Source organism: Perognathus longimembris, chromosome 25 (assembly GCF_023159225.1).
Source record: "Perognathus longimembris pacificus isolate PPM17 chromosome 25, ASM2315922v1, whole genome shotgun sequence".
Taxonomy (NCBI): domain Eukaryota; kingdom Metazoa; phylum Chordata; class Mammalia; order Rodentia; family Heteromyidae; genus Perognathus; species Perognathus longimembris.
Genome location: NC_063185.1, coordinates 7,478,160 through 7,496,155, shown reverse-complemented (window position 1 = coordinate 7,496,155; position 17,996 = coordinate 7,478,160). Strand labels below are relative to the sequence as shown.

At 44.2% G+C, this 17,996-nt stretch overlaps 1 protein-coding gene across 1 annotated transcript; it reads left to right on the top strand.

The window, feature by feature from the left end:
- The first annotated feature begins 16,046 nt into the window (after window positions 1-16,046).
- LOC125341787 (aspartyl/asparaginyl beta-hydroxylase-like) lies at window positions 16,047-17,577 on the top strand. The gene is given in 3 exon segments (XM_048333877.1): window positions 16,047-16,140; window positions 16,435-16,720; window positions 16,722-17,577. Coding segments are annotated over 3 exon segments (1,020 nt in total). The 3' UTR covers window positions 17,362-17,577.
- Window positions 17,578-17,996: the final 419 nt, after the last annotated feature.

The following is a 17,996-nucleotide window of genomic DNA, read 5'->3' as shown; positions in this document are numbered from 1 at the left end:
TTAAGCCAGAGGTGGAACTGTGGCTCAAGTGGTAGAATGCTAGTAGCCTTGAGTGGAAAAAGCTAAGGGACAGTGTCTAGGCCCCTAAGCTCAAGCCCCAATACTGAGGGGCTGGAGAGAGGGAGAGGAGAGGGGAGGGTGAGACAGATAGGAGAGGAGAAAGAATGAACGAACAAGACTAAAGGCAGAGGGCTGGGAATATGGCCTAGTGGCAAGAGTGTTTGCTTTGTATACATGAAACCCTGGGTTGATTGTCCAGCACCACATATATAGAAAATCGCCAGAGGTGGCACTGTGGCTCAAGTGGCAGAGTGCTAGCCTTGAGCAAAAAGGAAGCCAGGGACAGTGCTCAGGCCCTGAGTCCAAAGCCCAGTACTGGCCAAAAAAAAAAAAAAAAAAAAAAGATTAAAACAAAGAAGTCAAGCCTTGCAATAATTGCATTCTCAACTATGGCCACCAGAGGGTAGCAAAGACAGGCAAAGGAATTAGCCTTAATTTCAATGAAAAAAAATATATACATATTTTGGTGGGGGGGCTAGCTACAAATTTACTATTGCATCATGACCCTAAGAATTTGAGTTTTATGTGTCAAATATTTTACAATAATTAACTAGGTAAATTCTCATCATAAACCTATGAAATGATTTCTTTTTCTTTTTCTTTTTTTAAGATCTGAGACTGGGACTTGATACCTGATCCTTGGCTGGCCCTCTACTAACTGAGCCACGCCTCCAACTCCAAGATTTGCAATTTCTGATTTATAAAGGAGGATAATGAGACAGGGCTGTCATTTCCAGTCTGACAACGTGACATGAATTAAATACCTGGCATGACTGTTTCCAACACTTTTCTATGCTGATACATTGGGAAATGTGTGCACACTTGTGTTGGTTGTGTTGTGTTGGTTCATGTGTGTGCACATGTACCTCTGGAGACCACGTCCATTGATATGTTTGTTTTGAAAATTCTGATCACAGTGTGTGTGTGTGTGTGTGTGTGTGTGTGTGTGTGTGTTAACCTTCCTGTGATGCTAAAAAACACTAACATGGGGGCTGGGAATACATCCTAGTGGTAGAGTGCTTGCCTTGTATATAAGAAGCCCTGTGTTCAATTCCTCAGCACCACATATACAGAAAAAAGCCGGAAGTGGTGCTGTGGCTCAAAAGTAGCGTGCTAGCCTTGACCAAAAGAAGCCATGGACAGTGCTTAGATAGCAAGATGAAAAAGAGAGGAAAAGACCGAGAGAGAGAGAGAGTGAACAGAATCCAGAGCCCCGCTGGGGACAGATAAGGAATGATGGCAAATTCCCTTGAGGCCAACACAGCCAAGAGGGCTTTGTCTGTGCCTCTAGTTCCAGTACTGAAAAGCAGCATTGTAACAGATTCCAGTGACAAATCCTGCCACCACACCCACACTAGAAGCCCCAGGGTGGCTCACGGTTCCATTACCTGAGGACGGGCAAAGAGCGGTGCAAAGGAGAACCAAGTGTGGGAAACAGTTGGGGGGATAGGTGAAGGGGATGTGGAGTATGGCAATCCCTAGGAATAGGGGTTCCACCCACCATGGGGTCCTTTCCACCCCACCCACCCTCTGACATGGTGGCCACACCTGAGCCCGTCCACTGCTCCCTGCCCTTTTTTACGGATAGCGAAACTGAGGCATGGTGAAGTACAAATATGTCGGGGTCTAAAACAAATAATGGAAGCCGGGCACTGGTGGCTCATACCTATCATCCTTACTCAGGAAGCTGAGGTCTGAGAATCACGGTTCAAAGCTATCCTGGGCCAGAAAATTCCTTGAGACTCTTGCCTCACCAAAAGAGCCAGAAGTGAAGCTGTGGCTCAAATGGTACAGCACTAGCTTGAGCAAAGAAGCTCAGGGACAGCACCTGGGCTCTGAGTTCAAGTCCCAGGATCCATACACAGAACAGAAAGAAAGAAAGAAAAAAAGAAGGAAGGAAGGAAGGAAGGAAGGAAGGAAGGAAGGAAGGAAGGAGATGGAATTGGGTACCAGTACCTCATACCTGTAGTCCTAGCTTACTCACTATGTAGAAATCTGTGGACTGCAGAAAATTCCCCAGGAGTCTTATTTCCAATGAACCAGTGAAAAACAAACACCCACAAGTAGAAGTATGGCTTAGAGGGTAGAATGCCAGCCTTGAGTGGAAAAAGCTAAGCAGTGTGTACAGTGTGCATAGTGTGGATAGTGTGTAACATGTGTATAGTATCTGCCTTGGGGCTGGGAATATGGCCTAGTGGTGCTCACCTCATATACATGGAGCCGTGGGTTTGATTCCTCAGTACCACACATATAGAAAATAGCCAGTAGTGGTGCTGTGGCTCAAGTGGCAGAGTGCTAGCCTGGAGCAAAAAGAAGCCAGGGACAGTGCTCAGGCCCTGAGTTCAAGCCCCAGGACTGGCCAAAGAAAAAAAATCGTTAGAGAAATTGGTATTGGGGAGGATGAAAACACACTAGGACAATGTGGTAAGTAAATTGGAACTAGGCCATTCAAAGGGCAGCATTGAGAAAGTCAGCATGTACATAACTTTGCAGTAACAGTTCAAGTCCACATTTTCTGAAAGGTCTCAAGTCCCAATTCATTTCCAGTAATGGTGTTTCTACAGTTCAATTTAATAAGAGGTTTAAATTTCTTTTTCACTTTTCTAGTCTTAAAGGTTTGATTAAAAATCAGTTCACTTTCCCAAAAGGCAATTTTTCCTTTGGAGTATGAAAGAATCCACAATGACTCCTTCCTCAAACAGACTCCCAGTCTCTAACCTGTGCTTAATGATGAGAATTTCTCAAAAATGTAAATGTGTGTTATCTTTTTTTTTTTTTACAATGTAATACACTCTTTCCTAGTCATTACTGAATGGACACATGACTGAATTTCCCCAGTACCTTCATTTGGCTCTAGCTCAGGGTCTCCACTTTTGGGTGGCCAGAGACGAATTCTTCTGCCATAATAGTCTGGATTACTCGACAACAATCTCGATCTCACAGGTGGTGATTCCTCACGACAGCAACAACAACCTGTCAAATGTATTAGAGTAGATTCAGGGGTGGACATCTTGCTTGGCTAGAGGTTTGGTGGTTAACAAGTAATGATTTATTCCCATTAAAACATAGGTTTTTTTCCCCTAATATATGTGCATGTGCTGCAGTATAGTGTGATATTTGAGAACATGTCCATGTGTATAGTGTGCCTTTGGTAGTATATCTTATACTTTAAAATATCTGTCTTGGGGCTGGGAATATGGCCTAGTGGTAGAGTGCTCGCCTCATATACATGGAGCCCTGGGTTCGATTCCTCAGCACCACGCAAATAGAAAACAGCCAGAAGTGGTGCTGTGGCTCAAGTGGCAGAGTGCTAGCCTTGAGCAAAAAGAAGCCAGGGACAGTGCTCAGGTCCTGAGTTCAAGCCCCAGGACTGGCCAAAGGAAAAAAAATCATTAGAGAAATTGGTATTGGGGAGGATGAAAACACACTAGGACAATGTGGTAAGTAAATTGGAACTAGACCATTCAAAGGGCAGCATTGAGAAAGTCAGCATGTACATACTTTTGCAGCAACTGTTCAAGTTTTCCATCTCGCAGCAGTGTAGGTATCACTCTGAGAGCACCTCAACTGCCTCTGCTAGGACGCTCAATGTGGAGTGACAGTTAGGTTGGAAGGCATCCCCACATCCCCAGGGTGACAGGCCCTCATAGAATGCTCACCATCAGCCTCTGACACATGGCCATAGGACAGTACAGGTTTTGATTCAAAATTGAATTTATCAGATACATAGATTACCATACTGGGAATATGAAATTGTTGTCTAAAAAGTGAAATATATAATCTACACAATGAAAATGTGTTCAGATGTGCCATTAAGAGTCGATGTTGCGCTGGGCCCTGGTGGATCACACCTGTAATCCCAGCTACTCAGGAGGTTGAGATCTGAGGAACAGGGTTCCAAGCCAGCCCAGACAGGAAAGTCTGAAAGACTATCTCGAAGGAACCTCAAGTAAACCACAAGTGGTGCTGTGGTTGAAGAGGTAGATCACTAGACTTGAGCTGAAGAGCTCAGTGACAGTACCCAGGCTCAGAGTTCAAGCCTGTGACTGACAAAAATAAAAAATTAAAATTAAGGTCTGGGGATACGGTCTAGTGGCAAGAGCGCTTGCCTCGTACACATGAAGCCCTGCGTTTTATTCCCCAGCACCACATACACAGAAAATGGTCAGAAGTGGTGCTGTGGCTCAAGTGGCAGAGTGCTAGCCTTGAGCAAAAAGAAGCCAGGGACAGTGCTCAGGCCCTGAGTTCAAGCCCCAGGACTGGCAAAATATAATAATAAATAAATTTAAATTAAAAAGAATTGTGAAAAGTAACTGCTGAGGCTTAGGGATTTTAAACTCAGTGGCCCAGGTTTGTGAATCAGGTTATCTACCAGGCTTGGTTATTTTTGAGAGAGGGCCTCTCTTGTACATGAGCTGGCCTAGATCCTCCTGTTTGTCCTTGCTTCTGTTACTGAGAACACAGCATGTCCCTCTGGATTGAAGCAGTTTCCAGACAGACTCTAGGGTGTGAGCCGGTCTTGAAACACAATCTCCCAAATCTACTTCCCATGTGGTTAATGTGACAGTCTTGATTCACTAAACCTTGCTAGATTTGGGTTTTGACCTTGGCATTCAGAAGAGTTTGGCCAGTGATTCTCCTCTCGTGGATTATCTATTTCCAGATTTATTGTCAACCTTCTCTTGAGTTGATGAAAGCAGTATGGTTGTGCACCTTTGTGTTTATTCTCCAAAAGAAAATCTGCAATATCGATATTAGAAAATGTTCATTTTTCTAAATGTACATCATTTTAGGACAGCTGCCATCAAAGAGGAATCAGCATAAAAATTGAGCGATATTATAAATGTAAGAAATGTACTTAAAAACCATTAGAGAGGACGGGGAATGTGTAGAGTGCTTGCCTAGCATGCATGAAGTCCTGGGTTCAATTCCTCAGTACCACATACACAGAAAAAGCTGGAAATGGCACTGTGACTCAAGTGGTAGAGTGCTAGTCTTGAGCAAAAAGCCAGGGTCAGTACTCAAGCCCTGAGTTCAAGCCCCAGGACTGGCCATAGAAAAAAAATCATTAGAGAAATTGGTATTGGGGAGGATGAAAACACACTAAGACTATGTGGTAAGTAAATTGGAACTAGACCATTCAAAGGGCAGCATTGAGAAAGTCAACATGGACGTACTTCTGCAGCAACAGTTCAGGTTTCCCATCTTGCAGTAGTGTAGTATCCCTCTGAGAGCACCTCAAGTCTGCCTCTGCTAGGAAGCTCAAAGCAGACTGACAGTTGGCTTGGAAGGCATCCCCACATCCCTACGGTGACAGGCCCTCGTAGAATGCTCACCATCAGCCGCTGACACACGGCAGCTGGCCATAGGACAGTACAGGTTTTGATTCAAATCTGAATTATCAGACACATAGATACAGAGTTCAAGCCCCAGGACCAACTCATGTCTTCGTGACATACTAGAGAGTCTCCCCCTTTTATTGGGATGAGGCATTTTAGTGCCAGGAAAGACTTTGCCCTCTTAAGTCCAGAAAAACCCATCACTTCATTTCCTGTCCTTTATACCCTCAAGCAATTGAATAGATTCTTTTGACTCACTGGGATTTTAATATTGTGGATTCCACAAACTAGAAACATGGTCTGATTTCTATATTGAGCAATCAAAAAGACTCTGAAATCAAGAATTTGCTTTGTAGAATAAGACTGAAACAATAGCATTTGGTCAGCTCAACCGGATCCTCCTTTAAGCACCAGCCTTAAGCTGTTTTCCTGGACAAAACTTTAGTCTGCATGACCATGACAGAAATAAAATAGCCCCAGAAGCCCCTATAGCTTCAGGCAGCTGCCAATGATCCAGATTGTCCCTTCATGTTTCCTTTAATCTGTTGGAGAAGAACAGGTTCTAGGATCCCCTCATTTCCTTTCATAACTATACCCTCATCTTTACTGGCTCAAGTCCAGATTTACAATGAGAATCTGAGAAGTCAGGAGTATTTTTCATATAGCATATAATAACCAAATTACATCTTTGGGAGAGGGAAAATTCTAAACACTTCTAGAATATGTACCAATGAAAACTTTATTTTATAATCATTATGATTATTATTAGGAGGAGGAGTATCATTAAGTAGTGGGGCAAAGGAGTTTCCATTTGATCAAGAAGTTTATGAATACAATACCAATATTTTCAATGCCACCCCTTTCAATATTCTGAACCATCCCTCCTCTACTCACCCTTCCTCTCACTCTTCTTATATATATATATTTTTTATTTTTGCCCATTTTGGGGCTTGAACTCAGGGCTTGGGCACTGTCCCTGGCTTCTTCTTGCTCAAGGCTAGCACTCTACCACTTGAGCCACAGCGCCACTTCCGGCTTGTTCTGTTTATGTGGTGCTGAAGAATCGAATTCAGGACTTCATGCAAGCATTCTACTGCTAAGCCACATTCCCTGCCGTAAAAGAGATTCTTTTAGTTGCTAAACTATACTGTGTATATAGCAACTGTTAGGCCCAACAGCATGAATTGTGATCAAATCTGAATGTTCTGTGACATAGTGTTACTATGGTGATGTGATCATATACATATTTTCCTGGTACTGAATGTCACTGTCTCTGTTGAGTTGTTAAAGCTCAAGTAGCAGAGACTTTTTTGTAGCACATTGGTTTCATTGCCATAATTTCACTATAGGAAACTTAATTTGCTGCGGAAATGGTATGTCAGTATTTCCCATTCAATGTTGTCCCTTCAATTGGATTAGTTAATGTCTCAAAATACTACTCTAAAAAGTTTCTCTGAATTATAACAGAAAGTTAAAATTGTATTTTAGTATTATTTCATTATTCAGTTCATGTATTTGAATCTTCTATCCAATACCTTGTCTTTAATCATTTCTTCATTAATAATATACATTAATTCCCAATACAAACTGCACTAGTGAAGTTTTCCCAAATATTTCAAAAAGTTAAAATGACAAACTACTTTATTTTGTGCTGCTCAGGGACTGGGTGCTGTCCTTGTGCTGCTTTTGCTCAAGGCTGGTGCTCTATCAATTGAGCTACAGCTACATTGCTGGCTTTTTGGTAGTTTATTGGCGACAAGAGTCTCACAGACCTTACTGAGACTGGCTTCAAACCATGATCCTTAGAACAGCCTCCTCAGTAGCTAGGATTACAGATGTCTAGGCCACTAGCACCTGGAAATAGCCTTTTCTAATGCAGGCTTCCACATAATTTAGATTCCATAAATTGCAATAATTAATTTCAGCAAATTGGTATGGATACAGAGGGAGGGGTCATTTTGAGACTTTGGACACAACAGAGCATGCCTGTTTGTGTTGTAGTTCTTCCTAAAGAAGAATCAGCAATCCAACAGGGAGAGGTAAGATGACCTTTCTTAGCTTGAGATACGAATGTTACTACCATATTTTAAGTGTTTTCATTAACATAATATATAAGAATAAGAACGGTTGTACATTTACTATGGTAAGAGCATTAGGAATCTTGTCATACAATCCTCTTCTAATTAGTGCAAAGAAAATTGTAGATATGAGGTCAGGATCACATTAAGAGGCCTTTTCACTTGAAAAACAAAGTGTTGTTCTTATTTCAGGTTAAGTGTTTTATCTTTTTGTTGTTGTTTGCCAGTCCTGGGTCTTGAACTCAGGGCCTGGGCACTGTCCCTGAGCTGCTTTTGCTCAAGGCTAGTGCTCTGCCACTTGAGCCATAGCGCTACTTCTAGCCTATTCTGTGTGTGTGGTACTGAGGAATCGAACCCAGGGCTTTATGCATGCTAGGCAAGCACTCTACCACTAAGCTACATTCCCAGCCAACAGTTTCACTCAAATGTTTTCAGATAGAATAACCATAAAAAGTGTTAGCCTTTGTTAGAAGTAGCTCAGCGTGTTTGGAGTATAGCCTAGGAATAAAGCACTCAAAAGGGACTCCACTTCTACAGAAGGATGCACCATCAGTTCCAAATCTACAGAAGGATGCACCATCAGCTCCAGATCTGGCAAGTGACCCTAACACAGTGGGCCTAATACAGCAGGGCCTGCCCCTCTGCTCAGATTGGCTGAGCTCAGCTCCATCTGTAAAGGATGCTATGCCTCAAATAACAGTAGGCCACAAAAACTCAAGGAGATTCAAACAGGATGTCTTCATGAATGTGCACCTTTAAAGAGATGTAACCAAAATGTAACTACCAAGGGCCAAGCCACCTAGCCAAACATTTTAGAAAAAAAACCTAATAATTCCCACAAGATTAATAGAAAGGAATCCAATTAGTTGGATAGAAAAGACACATGTTTTCCATAGATGCCCTCTACTATTGCTTCTGTGGCTTTGGTGATTTGACCTTGTTCCCCTTTTTTCCATTCTCTCTTCCTTCCTTCCTTCGTTCCTTTCTTTCTTTCTTTCTTTCTTCCTTTCTTCCTTTCTCTCTTTCTTTCTTCCTCTCTTTCTTTCTTTCGTCTTTGTGTCTTTCTTCCTTTCTCTCTCTCTCTCTCTCTTTTGTGGAAGCTCTGGGGCTTGAACTCAGGGCATGGCTACTTTGTTTCAGTTTCTTCCTTCCCCCCACAAGATTAACAGGCTCTACTACTTGAGTCATAGCTCAACTTCTGTCTGGTTTTTTTTTTTTTTTGGTGGTTTAAAGGAGATAAGAGTTCCATGGAAAGCCTCAGGCACTAGGGACAGGCTTGAAATCTGAGGATTGTGGTTCAAAGCCAGCCTGTGCAGGAAAGTCCATGAGACTCTTATCTCTAACCATCAACAAGACAGAAAGTAGTAGAGCTTTACTCATGCACCAAACACCCTAATTTCAAGCCCACCCCAGGCACTCACTAAAAAATGTCTCATGGAGTTTCCTGCCCAGGCTGGCTTCGAACCGCAATCCTCAGAATTCAGCAACTTGAGTAGGTAGGATTACAGGTTTGAGCCATAATTTAAAAATCTTCAAATGTCTCTCTCTTTTATCATCTTCCTTTTAATCTATTTTATTGTTCTTTTTTTTCTCTTCTTCTCCTACTTTGGGTCAGTTCCTGTGGCCTGATGTTAGAACATAGCCACTTACTCTCTGGTTTTTTGCTTTTTTTTTGCCTTGTTTTTCAATTTGAAATTAGCAGACTCTACAACTTGAGCACCAGGTCAACCACTGTTTTGTTTTTATTCTTTTGCTAGGGCTTGAAATCTGTACCTCATCACTGTTAGAGCTGGTGATTTTTGTTTTGCTTTTGTTGTTATGCTTAATTCAAAGAAGGTGTACAAGTAGAGCCACAATTGGATTGCTGGGATGTTTTGTTACTTTTTTTTTTAATACAGTCCTAACAGGCTTCATTCCTTGAGCCACAGCTCCACTTCTGCCAGTCTGCCAATCTTTTCTTCTTTCTTTCTTTCTTTCTTTGTTTCTTTCTTTCTTTGTTTCTTTCTTTCTTTCTTTCTTTCTTTCTTTCTTTCTTTCTTTCTCTCTCTCTCTCTCTCTCTCTCTCTCTCTCTCTCTCTCTCTCTCACTCTCACTCTCTCTCTCTCTCTCTCTTTTGTGGAAGCTCTGGGGCTTGAACTGGGGCATGGATACTTTGTGGGTTTTTGTTGTTGTTGTTGTTTTGGCCAGTCCTGGGGCTTGGGCTCAGGGCCTGAGCTCTGTCCCTGGCTTCTTTTTGCTCAAGGCTATCACTCTGCCACTTGAGTCACAGCGCCACTTCTGGCCATTTTCTATATATGTGGTGCTGGGGAATTGAACCCAGGGCCTCATGTATAAGGGGCAAGCACTCTTGCCACTAGGCCATATCCCCAGCCCCACATGGATACTTTGTTTCAGTTTCTTTTTTTCCCCCACAAGGTTAACAGGTTCTACTACTTGAGTCACAGCTCAACTTCTGTCCTTTTTTTTTCTTTTTGGTGGTTAATAGGAAATAAGAGTTCCATGGAAAGCCTTGGGCACTAGGGACAGGCTTGAAATCTGAGGATTGTGGTTCAAAGCCTGCCTGTGCAGGAAAGTCCATGAGACTCTTATCTCTAACCACTAACAAGACAGAAAGTAGTAGAGCTTAACTCATGAGCATAGCACCCTAAGTCCAAGCCCACCCCCGGCACTCACTAAAAATTGTCTTATGGACTTTCCCCTCCAGGCTGGCTTCAAACCGCAATCCTCAGATTTCAGTGACCTGAGCTGGTAGAATAACAGGTTTGAGCCATGATTTTAAAACTTCTGATTGGCTCCTCTCTTTGACTTCCTTTTCATTTATTTATTGTTTTTTTTAAACTTCTTTTTAATTCTTTTTTTTCTTTATTGTCAAAGTAATGTACAGAGGGGTTACAGTTTCATACGTAAGGAAGTGCATCCATTTTAGTTTTGTTTTGTTTTTTGTTGCCAGTCCTGGGGCTTGAACGCAGGGCCTGATCACTGTCCCTAGCTTCTTTTTGCTCAAGGCTAGCACTCGGTGACTTGAGCCACAGCACCACTTCTGGCTTTTTCTATGTATATGGTGCTGAGGAATCGAACACAGGGCTTCATGCATGCTAAGCAAGCATTCTACCACTAAGTCACATTCCCAGCCCTTCACTTGATCATGAGAAGCACTCATTTCTTTTTTTTTTTTTCTTTTTTCTTTTTGCCAGTCCTGGGGCTTGGACTGATAGCTTTGGAGCACCGTCACCACCAGGGGTTGTGAACACCACCTAAAGTCCTGACCCTGAAGAGTCTGCTTTCCAGAGATCTAAGCATCCAACCAAGAGATTCCAGCACTGTGGCAATCTTGACCCCAATAGAAAGTGTAGAAGCCAGGATGGTAGGTGAACTGTGATTTCTTCCTGACATTACCCTAGAAGGATGCACCCCAGAATCTCTGGGAGGGACAGAAGCTAGGATACTGAAGACATGGTATTTTCCATCCACCCTCAAGGACAACCCAAGTCGACCTCCCACTGCCTTGAGCATTCTCATAGCTTTACCTTTGTCCACCTCTAGGTCATCTGTCCTAACCATAATAAGCACAGTGGTAAGTGTGCATTTTTTCCTGCTTCTTTGTAACCATCTTATCCTTCCTTCTCTTTTCTATCCTCTTCATGAATGTTCAAGTTCATGTACTTTTTTTTCCTTTCAGTTTACCAGCTCTCAAATATCCTTATATGATGTCCCACACTACAAAGAGCTCAGTCCTTTTCACAACATCACTGTCTGGACCACGGACAGCCAACTTTGCTTTTGCTTGTTTCATATGAGCTCTGGACCAAACCAAGCAAATTCCCTTATAGTAATCAGTCTAAATGACAAGTTCCTTACCGAAAGTTTGTTATCAAGACTCCATGTGGGATGGTGGAAGTTAGTTTGGGTCCTGGATTGGGCCAGCACTCAAAGCAGGAGGTGTTAGAATAGGGGACGTCATGCAGGCGCCTCTGGACAGGAAGGAACAGTCCACAACAGGCCTGGAGCCCCGGGGAATGGGGAGGGGAGTGACCCAGGGAGAAGCTCTGCTTGAGAGCTCAGGGTGGGAACAGCCCAGTGGCCCCCAGGGAAAGCTCAGGGCAGGTGCTGTCTTCCCAGCAATTGCCCACTTGGGGGCTCCAGGTCGCTGCCCTTTCAGCAGATTTTGTTGCTGCCATTTTACTGGGTCCTGGAACTTGAACTCTCTCGGCCTAGGTGCTGTCCCTGAGCTTTTGTGGTCCAGGCTAGTACTCCACTACTGAAGCCACAGCTCCACATCTGGCCCTTTGGGGTTCATTAGAGATAAAAGTCACTCAGACTTTTCCTGCCCAGGCTCATTTTAAATTGCAGCCTCCTGAGTAGCTGAGATTATAGATGTGAGCCACCAGCACCTGACTAAAACAGATTTTTTTTCTACATTTCCTTTTTCTGAGCCTCAAGTTTCTCACCCATGAAATGGATATAAATAGGTGTACATACCAGTAGTGACCATTTCTGCAGCATTCCTTTGTGTGAAGACCAGTGTTAAGTATTTTACACGTATGCTTAGGGTTTTGGTCTCACAAACATGGCAGGGGGGTCACTTCATTTATTACCCAGAAGTTATTAAGCCAGAGGTGGAACTGTGGCTCAAGTGGTAGAATGCTAGCCTTGAGTGGAAAAAGCTAAGGGACAGTGTCTAGGCCCCTAAGCTCAAGCCCCAATACTGAGGGGCTGGAGAGAGGGAGAGGAGAGGGGAGGGTGAGACAGATAGGAGAGGAGAAAGAATGAACGAACAAGATTAAAGGCAGAGGGCTGGGAATATGGCCTAGTGGCAAGAGTGTTTGCTTTGTATACATGAAACCCTGGGTTGATTGCCCAGCACCACATATATAGAAAATGGCCAGAGGTGGCGCTGTGGCTCAAGTGGCAGAGTGCTAGCCTTGAGCAAAAAGGAAGCCAGGGACAGTGCTCAGGCCCTGAGTCCAAGGCCCAGTACTGGTCAAAAAAAAAAAAAAAAAGATTAAAGGCAAAGAAGTCAAGCCTTGCAATAGGTGCATTCTCACCTACGGCCACCAGAGGGTAGCAAAGACAGGCAAAGGAATCAGCCTTAATTTCAGTGAAAAAAAATATATATATATATGAGACAAGCACTCTTGCCACTAGGCCATATCCCCAGCCCTAAAAAAAAAAAATATATATATATATATATATATATATATATTGGTGGGGGGGCTAGCTACAAATTTACTATTGCATCATGACCCTGAGAATTTGAGTTTTATGTGTCAAATGATTTACAATCATTGACTAGGTAAATTCTCATAATGAACCTATGAAATGAATTCTTATTCTTTTTCTTTTTTTAAGATCTGAGACTGGGACTTGATACCTGATCCTTGGCTGGCCCTCTACTAACTGAGCCACGCCTCCAACTCCAAGATTTGCGATTTCTAATTTACAAAATAGGGTAATGAGACAGGGCTGTCATTTCCAGTCTGACAACGTGACATGAATTAAATACCTGGCATGACTGTTTCCAACAGTTTTCTATGCTGATACATTGGGAAATGTGTGCACACTTGTGTTGGTTGTGTTGTGTTGGTTCCTGTGTGTGCACATGTACCTCTGGAGACCACGTCCATTGATATGTTTGTTTTGAAAATTCTGATCACTGTGTGTGTGTGTGTGTGTGTGTGTGTGTGTGTGTGTGTGTGTGTTAAGCTTCCTGTGATGCTAAAAAACACTAACTGGGCTGGGAATACATCCTAGTGGTAGAGTGCTTGCCTTGTATATATGAAGCCCTGTGTTCAATTCCTCAGCACCACATATACAGAAAAAAGCCGGAAGTTGTGCTGTGGCTCAAAAGTAGAGTGGTAGCCTTGAGCAAAAGAAGCCATGGAAAGTGCTTAGATAGCAAGATGAGAAAGAGAGGAAAAGACAGACAGACAGACAGAGAGAGAGAGTGAACAGTATCCAGAGCCCCGCTGGGGACAGATAAGAAATGATGGCAAATTCCCTTGAGGCCAACACAGCCAAGAGGGCTTTGTCTGTGCCTCGGGTTCCAGTACTGAAAAGCAGCATTGTAACAGATTCCAGTGACAAATCCTGCCACCACACCCACACTAGAAGCCCCAGGGTGACTCACGGTTCCATTACCTGAGGACGGGCAAAGAGTGGTGCAAAGGAGAACCAAGTGTGGGAAACAGGTGGGAGGATAGGGGAACGGGATGTGGAGTATGGCAATCCCTAGAAATAGGGGCTCCCCCCACCATGGGGTTCTTTCCTCCCTACCCACCCTCTGACAACGTGGCCACACCTGAGCCTATTCACTGCTCCCTGCCCTTTTTTACAAATAGGGAAATTGAGGCACGGTGAAGTACAAACATGTCGGGGTCTAAAACAAACAATGGAAGCCCGGCACTGGTGGCTCATACCTATCATCCTTACTCAGGAAGCTGAGGTCTGAGAATCACGATTCAAAGCTATCCTGGGCCGGAAAATTTCTTGAGACTCTTGCCTCACCAAAAGAGCCAGAAGTGAAGCTGTGGCTCAAGTGGTAGAGCACTAGCTTGAGCAAAGAAGCTCAGGGACAGCACCTGGGCTCTGAGTTCAAGTCCCAGGATCCATACACAGAACAGAAAGAAAGAACGAAAGAAGGAAGGAAGGAAGGAAGGAGATGGAATTGGGTACCAGTACCTCATACCTGTAGTCCTAGCTTACTCAGTAGGTAGAAATCTGTGGACTGCAGAAAATTCCCCAGGAGTCTTATTTCCAATGAACCAGTGAAAAACAAACACCCACAAGTCGAAGCATGGCTTAGAGGGTAGAATGCCCGCCTTGAGTGGAAAAAGCTAAGCAGTGTGTACAGTGTGCATGGTGTGTATAGTGTGTAACATGTGTATAGTGTGCCTTTGGTAGTGTATCTTATACTTCAAAATATCTGCCTTGCGGCTGGGAATATGGCCTAGTAGTGCTCACCTCATATACATGGAGCCCTGGGTTCGATTCCTCAGCACCACACATATAGAAAATAGCCAGTAATAGTGCTGTGGCTCAAGTGGCAGAGTGTTAGCCTGGAGCTAAAGAAGCCAGGGACAGTGCTCAGGCCCTGAGTTCAAGGCCCAGGACTGGCCAAAGAAAAAAAATCGTTAGAGAAATTGGTATTGGGAAGGATGGAAACACACTAGGACAATGTGGTAAATAAATTGGAACTAGACCATTCAAAGGGCAGCATTGAGAAAGTCAGCATGTACATACTTTGCAGTAACAGTTCAAGTCCACATTTTCTGAAAGGTCTCAAATCCCAATTCATTTCCAGTAATGGTGTTTCTACAGTTCAATTTAATAAGAGGTTTAAATTTCTTTTTTTTTTCACTTTTCTAGTCTTAAAGGTTTGATTAAAAATCAGTTCACTTTCCCAGAAGGCATTTTGTTTCCTTTGCAGTATGAAAAAATCCACAATGACTCCTTCCTCAAACAGACTCCCAGTCTCTAACCTGTGCTTAATGATGACAATTTCTCAAAAATGTAAATGTGTGTTTTTTTTTTACAACGTAATACACTCTATCCTAGTCATTACTGAATGGACACATGGCTGATTTTCCCCAGTACCTTCATTTGGCTCTAGCTCAGGGTCTCCACTTTTGGGTGGCCAGAGACGAATTCTTCTGCCATAATAGTCTGGATTACTCGACAACGATCTCGATCTCACAGGTGGTGATTCCTCACGACAGCAACAACAACCTGTCAAATGTATTAGAGTAGATTCAGGGGTGGACATCTTGCTTGGCTAGAGGTTTGGTGGTTAACAAGTAATGATTTATTCCCATTAAAACATAGGTTTTTTTCCCCTAATATTTGTGCATGTGCTGGAGTATAGTGTGATATTTGAGAACATGTCCATGTGTACAGTGTGCCTTTGGTAGTATATCTTATACTTTAAAATATCTGTCTTGGGGCTGGGAATATGGCCTAGTGGTAGAGTGCTCGCCTCATATACATGGAGCCCTGGGTTCGATTCCTCAGCACCACGCAAATAGAAAACAGCCAGAAGTGGTGCTGTGGCTCAAGTGGCAGAGTGCTAGCCTTGAGCAAAAAGAAGCCAGGGACAGTGCTCAGGTCCTGAGTTCATGCCCCAGGACTGGCCAAAGAAAAAAAATCATTAGAGAAATTGGTATTGGGGAGGATGAAAACACACTAGGACAATGTGGTAAGTAAATTGGAACTAGACCATTCAAAGGGCAGCATTGAGAAAGTCAGCATGTACATACTTTTGCAGCAACCGTTCAAGTTTCCCATCTTGCAGCAGTGTAGGTATCACTCTGAGAGCACCTCAACTGCCTCTGCTAGGACGCTCAATGTGGAGTGACAGTTAGGTTGGAAGGCATCCCCACATCCCCAGGGTGACAGGCTCTCTTAGAATGCTCACCATCAGCCTCTGACACATGGCCATAGGATAGCACAGGTTTTGATTCAAAATTGAATTTATCAGATACATAGATTACCATACTGGGAATAGAAATTGTCTAAAAACTGAAATATATAATCTACACAATGAAAATGTGTTCAGCGGCGCCATTAAGAGTCGATGTTGCTCCTCAGCGGTGGCCACAGGCCAGAAAGGCCTGGAGACTGCGGAGCTGGGGGGGCGGGAGAGAAGCGCGACGGGGACACGCCCCCTGGTAGCGGCGCTGGGGATTGGCTGGCCCCGCTGTCACTCAGGCTCCCGTGGGCGGGGCGAGGCAGGGCAGGGGCGTGGCGGAGGGACCTGCGAACCGTGCGTTCCCGCTGGCGGGGAGAGTCACCGGCGGGGTGCACGCGTGGGCTGGGCGCGCGCAGGCGTCACGCGGGGAAAGTCCACCGTGTGTGTGTGTGTGTGTGTCATCCGTGCCGGGGCACCTGCGGCTCCCTCCCTCCCCACCCTCGCCCCGGGTCCTCTCCAGCCCGCCCGCCCGCCCGCGCGCGCGCGGAGTGAGCGCTGGCCCCTCCCAAGAACGCCAGAGGCCGTGGCGGCAGCAGCGGCGGCTCGGGCGGCTCGGGCGGCAGCAGCAGCAGCAGCAGCACAGGCAGCAGCGGTGGCAGTAGCAGCTCCGACGCTCAGAGTGAGGCGAAGCATGGAGGACACAAGAACGGGAGGAAAGGAGGACTTTCCGGAAGCTCCTTTTTCACGTGGTTTATGGTCATTGCATTGCTAGGAGTGTGGGCATCTGTGGCTGTCGTGTGGTTTGATCTTGTTGATTATGAGGAAGTCCTAGGAAAACTAGGATGCTGATGGTGATGGAGGCTTTGATGTGGATGATGCCAAGGTTCTATTAGGACTTAAAGAAAGATCTGCTTCTGAGCCAACATTCCCACCGGAGGAGGCTGAGCCACACGATGAGCCCGAGGTCCAGGCTCCCCGGGGCTCAGAACCCCAGAATATTGAAGATGAAATAAAAGAACAGATTCGGTCTCTTCTCCATGAAACGGTACACACAGAACATGAAGACCTGCAGCTAGACGCAGATGGACTAGCAGGAGAACCGCGGCCCGAGGATGAGGATGTCCTTCCAGCAGCTGATGTCACTGAGAGAGGGCAGACCCTGGAACCTGGGACATTGTATGAAGAAATTCAGGATAAGTTCTCTGTAGAGGAGACAGTTTTACAGGACCATCATCAGGATATGGAAGAGAGGATGCATAACCAGGAAATCCCAGATCTCAGTGAACCAGTCGTAGAGGATGACAGACTTTCCCCCACCACAGATGATGTACCATACCAAGATGAATCAGCACATGAGCCTTCAGAAAGTGAAAAGATAGAAATGTCAGATAATGCTGTAGAAGATTCAAACATAGTTCCAGAAGAAGTAAGTGCCCCATCTTTGGAAGAAGACCAGCAGGAAGTAGCACCAGATACTTAAAGCTTCAAAAAGACTGCCCCTGCTACTACACGAGGACCAGCCAAACCAAACACTCCAAAAGATGGCTGAGCTAGATCTTGTGAAGTAATTACAGAGCAGATCAAGATCTTTGGAATGAACACTAAAGATGCTTTGAATGAATTGTAGCCCACTGGCATTTTAGTGTATTCTTTCTGGGTTTTCTTCTTCGTTTTTGTTTTTGTTTTTTTTTTTTTTAAACAAAATTACATGTCACGTTACATTCCTGCATGTCTTTTTAAAGTAGCATTAGTGGATCCATTGGACTCTTTTCTTTTTTAGTTTGTTTGAAACAGCTTTAGTCTTATTTATGTGAATTTTTCAGACAAGCATAAATACATGAATGATGTAGCAGCAGTTGTCTTGGCAGGGTTTTACTGCATTATTAACAATTACCATTCACTGTGCTGGATTGACTTGTGTACATAGTGTGCTGCAAATGGTGTAAGAGCCCTTGAGAGTGCCTTGCCTTAGCACTCTTCCAACACGTCCTAGAGTCCATGGTTAGCTGCAGTTGCCTGTATCTGCACTGGTACTTGCATCAAATTGTTCTACATTACCATCAAGGAGTCAGGGTCCTACACAAATCTGGAGATTTCTGTAGCTTTAGCTGGCTT